The following is a 14,553-nucleotide window of genomic DNA, read 5'->3' as shown; positions in this document are numbered from 1 at the left end:
GACGTCTGTCGTCTCATGGGACGACGTCTGTCGTCTCACGCGACGACGTCTGTCGTCTCACGGGACGACGCCTTGTCAGTCTCACGTGAGTGAGTCATATGTATCCGCGTATTTATGACGGTGCCTACAGGAGGTCACTGCGTCTCGTCGCTGGGCCAAAGGCACCGAGCGGAATATCACGAAGTTAGAAGTAATCATAATCTTTTCGATGTTTTAAATTTTTCGAACTTTTTAAGACTTGCTTTTGTAAACGTGTTGCTCGGCCGAGTTACAAAAGCGTACTGAGGAAAAAGCAGCCGAGCGCTGGTAACAGGGCGACACTAGTACTTGACTGGCGCGCCAGATGGCGCTACTAGTCGAGGAATTCACTCGATTAGGGCCGAGTTATGAAGGTGTTAATCTCATTAGTGGTTCAAGCGAAGGCACGGACACCTAAATAAAAAGTTTTAAGCCGGGCAGCTAATAGGAAGATACCCACCGGTACCTATGTACATTATAACCTGTTTTCGCTGGTTTCCGCGCGTAGAAATCTCTGGCAATTATGACGATTATGAACTTCTACTGGCATCCCGGCGTTTGGTGAAGATATGCTACAAATATGATTATACACATTTCATAGTTTTTTTATACACACACATTAACCCTTAAATGCATGATTTTTTTCTTTTAACGGGAAATTAATATATGTGACAGACAATGGTTTTCTGACTCTGGGAAAAATAATAAAAAAAATATTTAACATCAATTTTAATACTAAATCAGTGTTAGAAGTTAAATAGGCTAATTCATATTTATACAAATATATAATTATTGGTAAATTTTAAATGTAAAATTTTACTACTATTAGAAAGGTACACTATTTGTGAAACCCCTATGGTAAAATGTTTAAACTTAAAATAAATAGGTACTAACTCTGAAAAAGTCGCCTTAATCCTGTTTTTTCACACTTTTCCGCCATTTCATCTTAATCCTTAAAAAATAAATAATAAATCATAATACTATTAAGTTTTATAAATTATTTATTAAATTCTAATAAACAGTGAATAATAATTAAGTAATAAATGTAATTTTGGATAGCTAATTACATATTGAGCCGCGGGCTATCAAAGATGCATTTAAGGGTTAAAGTCGACCGTGAAGTTAGTCAGCATTGACTGTTCTACGTGTCCTGAATTAATTCCTAACAAACCGTTCCAGTATTATTTATTTGTAATTACAATAACATATCCTTGCAACCCATCGACAGTCGTTGTGAGTTTGATCGAATAAGTGTGATTGTTCTGATATAAATAAGACCTTAGCCAATGTTTATGCCTATATACCTAATACAAGGAAAAAACGTCGAGAATTGCAAGGCTATTATTTATCACAGGTCTTTCGTTCATTTGGTCGTCACAAATGCAACTTATTTTTGTTGAAGTTCAACAAAGTAAACATTGTCGAAGACCACCAAAGTTTAGCATACAGGTTAAGCAGTGAGATGGCACAATAAACGTTTGCCTTAAGAAACCACACGTTTAGTCGAGCGATAACAAAGAGTAGTCGACACCTACGCTTTGTAACCATTTGTTGCCTCTGTGACGTTCAATGAACAAAAGGCCAGACCACTACTACATTGTAAATTAGTTGAGGGATGTATTTATCCAGCTCAAGCCCGCATGCTGCCCCTGGATCTGGACCCTGCACTGTCGTTCTGCACCCACCTGGTCTACGGATATGCCGGAATCCAACCTGACACCTACAAGATGGTGCCCCTGAATGAGAACCTGGATGTGGACCGCTCGCACGCCAACTACAGAGCGATTACCAACTTCAAGAGCAAGTTCCCGGCCCTGAAGGTGCTGCTGTCCGTCGGAGGCGACGCTGACACCGAAGAGGCCACCAAGTACAACACTTTGGTAAGTCATTACTAACTTCATGTAATGTTGGTCCATCAATGATCTCAAAATATTAAGTTATTCTATGTCTGTTTATTTTCATATCCGTAAATGGTTTTTGTAAGGAAAATCCTAAGGATAAAAGCTTATGATATTAGCTGCCAATACAATACTCGAATTCATCAATCACAATGAATCTTTTATTCTCACGAGGTTCGATAAAATTATGGGAGAGGGGGTGAGGTACATCAAAATCGTATTAGGAAAACATCAAAGAAGATTTTCAATACTATTAAAAGGAACACATTACATATGCACCCATTTGAAAATTCGGTTGGGAGGCGGTAAATCCAAATTCACGTAGGTAATAGAAGATGACATAAATATGCAAGAGGCGTCATACGCTTCCTTATTTAGGCGCTTGTGAGAATTTAAATTTAGCCTCCGAGTTTTAATCTTTCTTAACGCTCCAGGAGAGCTGACACGGCTCAGGCTTCGTTTACGATGCCGTATCTTGATCATACCTAATACATTTTTAATTTACGAGTAGGTATATCTATAAAACCGATCATCTGGTCAAAACTAACAGTGGGTAGGGACAAAAAGAAGAGAATCTAACCGTAACTTGGAAATATATATTACCTACATTCATTTTTGTATACAATAATTATCGTTGTTTCTGCATGTGGCCTAAATTTAGAGTGAATGCTATTAAAAAAATATCTTTCATCTTGAAATTCGGAAGAAGGAAATAAAGCGACGATAAGTTCGCTATGTAAGTTTTACGTTGCGTGAATCTTTTGGCAACTTTTAATTTAATCTCTAACTTTTTATCTCTAACTATTAATTTAATAATACTCAATTAATTTATTCAAGTTAATTATCAAATAGGTACGAAATGTGTGTATGAAAATTAACCTAACGAATAAAACTAAATTCTATCTAAACACTTAAGTAACTCTATTAATTTAATAATATCTGTAGGTAATTGTTTTAAACTTGTCAGACGAAAACGTTTTAAACTAATAAGTAATTCAAATACGATTTAAGTCCCGAGGGTCATTTGAATTTCAGATTGGCTCTGGTTTCGAACCAAAAGAAAGCGTTGGTTTGTTTGTCATTTCTCAAATCAGCAGCATTATGCCCCAGATGCCATAAGTATCTTATTCAGCTAAACTGTCCCGGAAAATGTTTTTGGCATTCCGGTCACGAACCGGCAATTCTATAGGATGTCGAGCGTGTCATGTCGTCAGACCATTTGGCGCGATTATTACTGAATAGAGTACAATGTTTGTTGTTTCCATCCACAAGGGAGTAAACGAGGAATTATGTCTACTTAATATTAAGTTAGTTTGGTGTCAATAACAAGTTTGTGTAGAACTTTGCATAGTAAGTTACATACATATTAACATAAGAACCAATTTAACTATTCACGGGCACACAGGCATCCAAATATAAATTTATATTTGGAGGCATTACCCTCAGCCACAATTTATTTATAGGAAGAAAGATGTTGAAAATAAGAGCTGATACGTAGGTAGGGATATCCCGTAGAAGTAATAGGTACAAATAATACTAAATCACCACTACAAAAACGAATGACAGAAAAAGTCTCTACAGCAATCTCATGCCACTAATAATTGTAGTCGCTTGAGACGAGCAATTTAGATCTGACATCCGCTATTTGAGCTGCTGCCTAAACTTGTTTAACAATTGAACAGTCTGTAGGGGGGCTTGAGGTGTCTGACTCAGCAAATGTAATTTGGAATAAAACAGTAAAAAAAAAAAAGCGAAACAAGAGTAAATACTTAAATAGGTATCTATTTAGGGTAGAATTTTAGTCAACTACATGGAATTTTGTCAAGTCCAATCTATGTAGGTACATGAAATCTCAAATACCTACTACCTATGTATTTGTTATTTTCTAACTGTAGGTACCTATTTAAGGTAGAATTTTAGTCAACTACATGGAATTTGTCAAGTCCAATCCAACTACATGAAATTTCAAATACCTACTATGTATTTGTTATTCCCTACCTTTACAAATATTACATCGTTGGCAGTTAATATTCGAATAGTAATTTTGAGTTTGAGTTGATTAGCCATCCTCTAGTCCTGAAAACTATGTTATTACTTACAAGAAAAAAAAATTCAAAATGAAGCTCTGTCTTAAGTTACGGTAGTAAAGAGCCCTATACAAGTGGGGCCTGTCACAAAGGCGAAGAATTGAACTGTAGGCTATTCTCCTTATACTGATCAACATTTGTTCAGTAATTTTTAAAAATTATGAAGTCTTTAAATTTTTAATTTTTCATACAAAATAAATATTAGCTTCAATGTACGCCATCATTGTTTTCATTGACGTTGTCTGTCACACTTTAGACTTAACAGAATTCGCAATACATTACCTCTTAAAAAAAAAACTTTCAAGGGTGATAAAAATCAAAATACAAGTTATTTTTAAAAGTCGCCGAACAAATGTTGATCAGTATAAGGAGAATAGCCTAGAGTTCAATTCTTCGCCTTTGTTACAGGCCCCACTCTGTATAGGGTTAATGCTAACGATGTACGTGTGCTTGCAGTTGGAGTCCCCGCAAGCGCGTACCGCATTTGTGAACTCCGGAGTGTTGCTAGCTGAACAGCACGGTTTCGACGGCATCGACCTGGCCTGGCAGTTCCCTAGAATCAAGCCCAAGAAGATCCGTTCCACCTGGGGTAAGTTCACTCTCTAAAGTCTCTAATAGAATGGAATACAAAATGTTTAGTTTTAAACAGACAAGACAAATTACACGTAATAATAGGAACAAAGAAGGAATGAAGAGCCACGGAATGATCTGATCTGATCTCAGCATGTTGCTGGCTACTTTAATAAGTACTTGAAGTGAGAAATCAAGTTAGTTATAGATTCGACTGTAAAAGGCATTTGTGGATGGCTCCTCTGTTCTTAATATGCCTGTTACGGTACACTACGAATATGTACCAACCATGTGAAGTAATAACGTTTGAATTTTTAAATAAAGTATTTTATTTCATGACAAAAATACAAATTACATACAACAACAATATATCTAATCTTATAATTAACTTAAAATAAAGTCCAAATTGTCTGTGGCGGATATGGGACTCGTGTAGGCATTCGAGGGGTTAATGGCGTTCACGTTCAGCTACATTTAGTATTTAGGTATGTAGCTCTCAGTAGTCTTAATTTCGAACAGAAAAAAATAGTATTGCCTCTTAGATCAGCAAATTTGCTTTGCTAATTAGTTTACCAATGCAAATATTAACGGTACACGGCTGTCCGTACTCGTTTCCTTAGTTTATCATACACAGGGGTTAATAAACTTTTAAGAGGGATTGCTTTTAACTTATTCATCTTATGTTTGCAAATATTTTGCCTACGGTTGGAAACGAACCAGCATCCTCTATTTTCGGAACGAAAGAACCTTTGCAACCCCCTTTGCCCTCTTCTCCCTCTATATATAAGAGCGACATAAAATTGTGTAGAAAATAAAGAATTTTTTTAGGCAGGTAATATTTTATGCATTCCATTTTATTTCGTTTTTAGTATTTTTACAAATATATTACTAGTAATTAAATATGTCCTATTTCCTAATGTAATAAGGTACGAAATTCCCAAGTTGCCAATTTATTTACTTACCGTTTGTTTTGATAATGTCAATTATGATTTAGATTTGTAAACAGTTTCTAACCGATTTTGATCACATAAATATTTAGTGCCTTTCGTGGCGGCTGACCTTCCGAGAATATCCGAGTATCCAATAACATTTTTATTTGTAGCCGAGACGGAATATAATTTATTAATAAAAGGTATTATCGGAGTAGTGCTATCGTCGCCACTAATAGAACCAGTGATAATCATCATGTTTCTGTGTGAAAATTCAGTGGGCCTACCGCGAGCCATCTTAGATGTCTTGTCTCTCTGTTGTACTTGTAAATTCGTACATAAGTGTGACAGGGAGGCAAAATGTAGAAGGTGGTTGGCGGTAGGCCCTCTGATTGCTTTGTTGCATACGAATCAAACAACTAACTCGGTAATCTTACCTTAAGAGGATTAGGTACAAGTCACTTTATTAGTGTCAGAGGAAAAATAAGGTTAACCCTTAAATGCATGAATTTTTCTTTTAACGAGATATTATTATATGTGATAGACAATGGTTTTCTGACTCTGGGAAAAACAATAAAAAAAATATTGAATACTGATTTTAATACTAAATCAGTGTTAGAAGTTAAATATGCCAAAACTAATTTATATAAATATATATAATTATTGGTAAGTTTTATTTGTAAAGTTTGACTACTATTATAAAGGTACACTATTTGTGTAACCTCAATGATAAAATGTTTAAACATAAACTAATTACTAACTCCGAAAAAATTTGCCTAAATCACATACTAAAAATCGCCATCATCCTGTTTTTTTCACACTTTTCCGCCATTTTATCTTTCTCCTTAAATAATAAATAGTAAATAATAATATTATTTACTTTATTTAATTATTTACTAAATAATAATAAATACTGAATAGTAATTAAGCTATAAATGTGATTTTCGATATCTACATATTGAGCCACAGGCCATCAAATATGTGATGCATAGTACATCATCATGCATTTAAGGCTTAAGAACTTATTTGTATAGCTCGTCAAGTAGCTCAGTAGGTGGCTAGACTATACATATATCATCCTTAATAAAAGACGATATAATTTCGAAAAATGTACCTAGGTACCTCGGAGTCATATAAATACCTAATATACGCAAAACGATTAAAAAAAAAAACCGCCGCCTTTGGGGTTCTGGTGAAAGCTACTTGCGAATGTTGGATTATGTAGAAATGTGTAGGTATTTTTTTAAACTGATTTAAAATGCTTTAATTATTTGATGGCAACACAAATTAATATACGTATACCTTTAAGGTTTGAGAAGTTTCCGCAATTCCTCATGAATCCGATTTCCGATTATAAGACATCGAAGCTTGACAAAATTTAACTTGAAAACTCAATATTCTTAACATAACTAAATAAATGGCACTGCAAATAAATGCATGCTATTCTTATAAAAATACCAAAGTCACTAAAAGTGTGCCGTTCAGATTTGAGGAGTTCCGTTTTGATCTTCATCAGCAGTTCCACTGCACCAAATGTCACTGTTCTGGAGGTAAGTGCATGCTGTTCTTATAAAAATACCAAAGTCAGTATAAGTGTGCCGTTCAGATTTGAGGAGTTCGGTTCTGACCATCATCAGCCAGTTCCACTGCACCAAATGTCGCTGTTCTGGACGTAAGTGCATTCTGTTCTAATAAAAATACCAAAGTCACTATAAGTGTGCCGTTCAGATTTGAGGAGTTCGGTTCTGACCATCATCAGCAGTTCCACTGCACCAAATGTCACTGTTCTGGACGTAAGTCCATGCTGTTCTCATAAAAATACCAAGGTCACTATAAGTGTACCGTTCAGATTTGAGGAGTTCGGTTCTGACCATCATCAGCCAGTTCTACTGCACCAAATGTCACTGTTCTGGACGTAAGTACATGCTGTTCTTATAAAAATACCAAAGTCACTATAAGAGTGCCGTTCAGATTTGAGGAGTTCGGTTCTGACCATCATCAGCAGTTCCACTGCACCAACTGTCACTGTTCTGGACGTAAGTGCATGGTGTTCTTATAAAAATACCAAAGTCACTATAAGTGTGCCGTTCAGATTTGAGGAGTTCCATTCTGACCATCATCAGCAGTTCCACTGAACCAAATGTCACTGTTCTGTACGTAAATGCATGCTGTTCCTTAAAAAAAACAAAAATCACCACATGTGTGCCTTTCAGATTTGAGGAGTTCCCTCGATTTCTCCAGGATTCCATCATCAGAACTGGGTTCTGAGAAAAATGAGACCAATCTGTATGTATATACATTCAATCAAAAAAAAAATTTCCAAATCGGTCCAGTAACGACGGAGATATCGTGGAACAAACATTGAAAATAATAAATAAATAAATAAAAACACAGACGAATTGAAAACCACCTTCCTTGAGAGATTTGAGGCGGCGGTTAAAAATATTACTGAAAAATACGAAATTGTGGCTTAGTTTATTTTTATTTTGGCACCTTGTTTATTCAAGTGTGCCGCCAATGTAGTCCAAAATTAACAATGACATACTTTGATGTTGTAGGGGAGACGTAGGTGAGTTGTAACAAAGTCGATTTTTGGGAACTTATTAACTATCAGCAAGTTCGCAATAGCGCTCGTTTGCTAGCTTAAAACTTAAAGTAAAAAACGAGCTATGTTGCGACCTTGCTAATAGTTAATAAGTTCCCAAAAATCACCGTTGTCACAGCTCTCCTCTGTTACAACTAACATGTTTCCCTACGGTCGTGCTCAGCTATTAATATGATACTTTCCCGCAGGCTCCGTCTGGCACGGTATCAAAAAGACTTTCGGCACGACGCCCGTCGATGACAAGGAGCCCGAGCACCGCGAGGGCTTCACCGCGCTCGTCCGCGAGCTGAAGCAGGCCCTGTCCGTCAAGCCCAACATGCAGCTTGCGGTCACCGTCTTGCCCAATGTCAACTCCTCTGGTAAGTCTACCCTTTTCAATGGCATGATGTGAAATGACTTTTATATTCAACTACAAACGTTTACAGCAGGGCTTAGATGGATGGCTGTCTATTGTTTGTCGCTATGCATACATGTCACGTTCTAACGGCCACACCTGTCTGCTTGTTTCCTTCTTATCTCATAAAAATTTGCTATTGGGTAGTTAAATATACCTAAATATATCTCTATATTCGGAGTTGTAGAAAACAACCTAGGCCAGTCGATGACATAGACATACCTAGTCATGCATGGCCTTCTAGATATGTACTCGTAAAATGAAACTTACCATCAAAGAAGGCTTATGTTTGCAATGCCATGCCATACTTAAGGACGTTTTCATCTGAAATTCCAACAAAAATACCTCCTTATTGCGGATGAAGAATAAGGTTAAAGAATTTAGGCGTGGAATGCCACACAAGTTCGAAAACTCCGAGGCTTTGCCAAGAATGGAAACTAAGGGCCCATTTACATGACGCGCGAAATCACATACGATTTTTGCGGACTTTTGAGGCTACATACAATTTAGCTCACTGATCAAATATCTCAATGTGATGAATAATGAAATACGTATGCGAGTCCTCACACCGTGTAAAAAGTCTCTCACAATAATATTTCTCAAGTGCTCTTTTCCAATTTTTTCTCCGTTGACACAGTGAACTTCAAAAATGTGTTTACAGTATTAAATTTTGTTAAACTGTAAAAAGGGGAAAATGTTAATTTTGAACGTTTACTGAAAACAATATACTGCATTATTTTTCACGTAAAGTGGGTTGGTAATTATTAAGTATAATTATAATGAATAATGATTAAGTATTCCTATATTCCTACACATGCAACTTGTTGTAAAATACTAGTGCAATACAAAAAACATTACAGGTACATAAAATTTCTCCAATTCAACTATAGGTACTATTTTGCCGAAATTACCACTCTCAACTGCATCTCAGTCGTGTCCGAAAATTATTGGGCGTAATTAATCAGTGACCACTTCAAATGGATTGAATTCAGCGAACGTCAATCAAGCCGCTGTAGGGGCGCTATTAGCACTGTCCAACTACGAGGCTTCGGGCATAATCGAGACCAGGTTGTGATTACACTCTAAAAAATGAAGACCAACTAAGAGCAGTTTTCTCTTAGTTGACGTTAAGTTAATTACTACAATTACGATCTTATATAATTCAAATAAAGCTGATTACTAAAAACAACAAGGGAATGTATGATTGAACTAATAACTTATGTGTTTTGTTATTCCTAACCATTGTACACCTTGAATCAATTATGAACTTGTTAGGCATAACTATGTAACATAGGTTGATTCAATCCTTAGTTGAACTTACTAAGGTAATTTAGTTAACATAATTATTTTTCATGGAATTATTGAACAAGATCTTAATCGATTCAGTTACGTTGCAAAAGTAAGAGCAATCAAAATTACCTTATTCGATTTGTCTAAGATCTTATCAGGCTCGTATGGAATCAAGATGCTTGATTTTTTTAGAGTGTACGGACGTGCTTCCGTACGTAAGTAGTTACGTTCGTGACATATACGCCGGTATAATATAAGTAACGACTTTCAGTAACCGCTTCAATCCCTTTATTTCACATATAAATAGTGTCATCATCATCCTCCTTGGCTCATGGGATCCTGGGGTCCACTTTGACAACTAATCCCAAGATTTGTCGTAGGCACTAGTTTTATGAAAGTGACTGCCATCTGACCTTCCAACCCGAAGAGTAACTTACTTAACTAGGCCTTATTGGGTTTAGTCCGGTTTCCTCACGAGTTTTCCTTCACCGAAAAGCGACTGGCAAATATTAAATGATATTTCGCACATAAGTTCCGAAAAAGTCATTGGGTCGCACAATAACATTATATTTTATTCCAGTGTACTTCGACGTGCCCGCTATCATCAACCTGGTAGACATCGTAAATGTGCAGGCGTTCGACTACGAAACCCCTGAACGCAACCCCAAGGAGGCCGACTATGGCGCTCCCATCTACGCCCCGCAAAACCGCAACCCCCTGTTAAACGTTGACGCTGCTGTTTCTTACTGGTAAGCGGCTTCTGAAGTTAAAAGTTCCTTGGTCAATCATAGACCTTTGGTGGACAATGTAAGCCATCAGCCTGCAGTCTTAAAACCCCTCCCTCTTATATACGTCCCTGGCTCCCTACAACGTATTTGTAAGCAGGCAGCATTTGGGGAAGGAACTTACCTGTACTTAATTTTTTATACCATGTACGAAATAAAGTATTACAAGGAAAACATGGAAATAAAGATATAAAGTTACCTATGACTTATTTAATTCCATATAGCAAATCGTGGGAATTCGTTTTGACAGTTCTTAAAAAAATATAAGCTGATAGGTATGTTAGTAAGGCGGCGGAATTGAAAAAAGTCGTCTAGTTTTGAAGTTGATGTGACTGGAGAGTATACTGCTGACAAGTGGTATCGTTGTGATCGGTAGACTTTACTGAGTACGAAATAATGACTTGTCACTTTCTCAGACTGTGGGGTTCAATTTTTTGCCAATTTGTCTAGAACCCCTTATCCAATTTTGAAAAATGAGGTGTCGATTGAAAGTGTATAACATGCTGATTAAGATTTATTATATGTGAAGAGTATAGTTTTGTTAGTTATTTTTTAATTAATAATAATGCAAAAAATACTTTTTTTTTACTCTCTTTTTTGATTTTTGTGACTCAAAAAGGCAATGAAAACGGCCACTTAGCTAAAAAATATGTTATATAAATCATTTAACTACATTATTAAGCTATCTGTTGCTTTTTAAATTTCTACGATCGGATAATAAATAAGCAAACTACAACCACATACCTGTAGGCGGGGAGTACCGCTTGACACGCGTTCCCATACATTCGGCGTCTACCAAATTACACCTCGCGCAAAATTCGTTTCAAGCAGATATACCTCTAATCTTATTCATCGTAACCTATCAATATTGGTATCATTTGAAAGTACAATTAAAGTACTTTAAGAAACAATGTCAATCATTTTCATAAAATCAATAATCGCCAGTCTGTGGTGGTTACAAAGGAAAAAGTGGGTATGCAATTTGACTGGTTTCCTAGGTTTGATACCCTAGACGAGTTTAAAAGGGAGGTAAAGGTGACATATGGGTTGTTCTCTGGCCTAAAAGCTATACAGAGGGTCAGGGGAGAAAAAAACTAGGGTTTAAGTTTAGTTTTAAGTTATTTTTTCTTTTATTTGTTGATTTTATTGTGTTTAATTTTTTTGTAATTTTATCAAGGATACACATTGGTTTCTTTTGCTGAAAATTCCCTTTTTTATGAGAAATGTTATGAATTTCATGGCATTTTCCGATAGAGACTAAAATTAACTTTCAAATAAGGCCACATAGTCATACTGATACATAGTCATACCCTTAATATTATATAAGTAAAAGTATGACTATGTGGCCTACTGATACATAGTCATACCCTTAATATTATATAAGTAAAAGTATGACTACATAGTCATACTTTTTCAAATAAGGCCACATGGCCTTATTTGAAAGTTAATTTTAGTCTCTATCGGAAAAAGCCATAAAATTCATAACATTTCTCATAAAAAAGGCAACTTTTAGCAAAAGAAACCAACGTGTATCCTTGATAAAATTACAAAAAAATTTAACACAATAAAATCAACAAATAAAGGAAAAAATAACTTAAAACTAAACTTAAACCCTAGTTTTTTCTCCCCTGACCCTCTGTGTAGCTTTTAGGCCAGAGAAAAACCCATATGTCACCTTTACCTCCCCTTTTAAACTCGTCTAGGGTATCAAACCTAGGAAACCAGTCAAATTGCATACCCACTTTTTTCCTTTGTAACCACCACAGACTGGCGATTATTGATTTTAAAAAAATGATTGACATTGTTTTTTAAAGTACTTTAATTGTGCTTTCAAATGATATCAATATTGATAGGTTACGATGAATAAGATTAGAGGTATATCTGCTTGAAACGAATTTTGCGCGAGGTGTAATTTGGTAGACGCCGAATGTATGGGAACGCGTGTCAAGCGGTACTCCCCGCCTACAGGTATGTGGTTGTAGTTTGCTCATTTATTATCCGATCGTAGAAATTCAAAAAGCAACAGATAGCTTAATAATGTAGTTAAATGATTTATATAACATATTTTTTAGCTAAGTGGCCGTTTTCATTGCCTTTTTGAGTCACAAAAATCAAAAAAGAGAGTAAAAAAAACGTATTTTTTGCATTATTGTTAATTAAAAAATAACTAACAAAACTATACTTTTCACATATAATAAATCTTAATCAGCATGTTATACGCTTTCAATCGACACCTCATTTTTCAAAATTGGATAAGGGGTTCTAGACAAATTGGCAAAAAAATTAAACCCGGGACCGCGATCTTTGTGACGTCATAGTTAACCCCCCCACAGTCTGAGAAAGTGACAAGTCATTATTTCGTACTCAGTAAAGTGTACCGATCACAACGATACCACTTGTCAGCAGTATACTCTCCAGTCACATCAACTTTTCCCGAGACCCTCTCGCCGCTCTACTATGTTTAGAATGACAGTAGCCTATTCTAGAGTGTGATAGTGGTTGTTCCCCCGGCAGGCTGCAGCACGGCGCCCCCAGCACCAAGATCGTGCTCGGCATCGCCACGTACGGCCGCACCTGGAAGCTGGACAGCGACAGCGAGATCTCGGGCGTGCCTCCGCTCCACGCCGACGGCGCTGGCGAAGCTGGTGAGACTCCCTTTTATTCTCCACCGGCCTGGCCCCGTAGCCGAATGGCATTTCTCCGACGCGAAACGAAAACGAAACGCCGCGAAAGGTAGTCGGGCTCTGTCACGTCAATACGCAAGAGCGATAGAGATAGATATGTACTAGCGTTTCGTTTTGTGAGCGTTTGTGCCATTCGGCTACGCACCCTGGCCTCACTACCTACAGTAGGCCTAGCACATGATGGCCGCGGGAGTATGTCGCCGCGAGATAGACTACCCGTCCTTATGTCATTAATACAGTTAGAAGAAGACGTGGCATCTATCTCGCGGCGACATACTCCCGCGGCCATCATGTGCTAGGCCTACTGGTATAGTGACGTTCTCTACAGCGAGATCTCGGGCGTGACGGCGCTGGCTACTGCTAAGGCGATAATCCTGGGATCGAGTCCCGGTAAGGGCGTTTTTTTTGTGTGTTTGGGTTTTTGAAATGTACTTATATCAGTATGCATTTATATAGGTATTTAGGTAGGTAAGTTTATCGTCACCTAGTACAAGCTATGCTTAGTTAGTGGCTTGCTCGATCTGTGTAAGCATTGTAAGGGGTTTCTTAAAATTTATTTTATTTTATTTATTTCATGACACTAATATGTCCACACACATTATAAATACGTAAGAAATAAGGTATTCTACTTGGTAGATATACAAGGTGTAACAAAAAAGAGGAGATACATGAATGCCAAATTCAGAATCCCGATAAGGAATGTAGAAAAACATTTTGACACGATAACGTTTGTGTTGACAAACACCATAACAAATCGAATCTACCAACGCGGAACTAAATTGTTTTCGCGTAATCTCCTTCCTAATCAGAACATGATATCTATGGATCTATATAGTATTTTGTTATACCGTATAATGTCGGCCTTAAAGACTTTTGTTTAAAATATGTACCTTTATAATTCGTAATTACAGCAAGTTCATCTTCATTAGCCTCATTAGCAATCACCGCGTTGAATATTTAGTTAAAGAAATTAGTGATGCGTACACTTTTTACAGTCGACATCAGTGTGCGTAGCCGAATGCCCAAACGCTTCACGCCACGCTTTATATCGGAGCTGTCGAGCTGCTCAAAAATATCGGAACGCACTTTATAAATAAATATTGGGGGACACCTTACACAAATCGACCTAGCTCCAAACTAAGCAAGGTTTGTACTCTGGGTGCTAGGCGACGATATACTTACTTATATAGGCAAATACAAAATTATATACATAGAATACATCCATGACTCAGGAACAAATATTCTGTGCTCATCACACAAATAAATGCCCTTACCAGGATTCGAACCCGGGAC

The 14,553-nt window shown here is 36.8% G+C and overlaps 1 protein-coding gene across 2 annotated transcripts in view; it reads left to right on the top strand.

The window, feature by feature from the left end:
- LOC125241495 (chitinase-like protein EN03) overlaps positions 1-14,553 on the top strand; it is a 46,907-nt gene that overhangs the window by 15,063 nt on the left and 17,291 nt on the right. The window contains exons 2-6 of one of the 2 annotated variants that reach the window (XM_048150012.1): positions 1,627-1,898; positions 4,460-4,592; positions 8,296-8,466; positions 10,372-10,540; positions 13,091-13,221. In XM_048150012.1, coding sequence (XP_048005969.1) covers positions 1,627-1,898; positions 4,460-4,592; positions 8,296-8,466; positions 10,372-10,540; positions 13,091-13,221 — 876 coding nt within the window. The remainder of the gene's footprint in view (positions 1-1,626; positions 1,899-4,459; positions 4,593-8,295; positions 8,467-10,371; positions 10,541-13,090; positions 13,222-14,553) is intronic. The other variant, XM_048150013.1, reaches the window with a different exon arrangement.

Source organism: Leguminivora glycinivorella, chromosome Z, assembly GCF_023078275.1.
Source record: "Leguminivora glycinivorella isolate SPB_JAAS2020 chromosome Z, LegGlyc_1.1, whole genome shotgun sequence".
NCBI classification, from domain to species: domain Eukaryota; kingdom Metazoa; phylum Arthropoda; class Insecta; order Lepidoptera; family Tortricidae; genus Leguminivora; species Leguminivora glycinivorella.
This window is presented reverse-complemented; position numbering and strand designations above follow the sequence as displayed.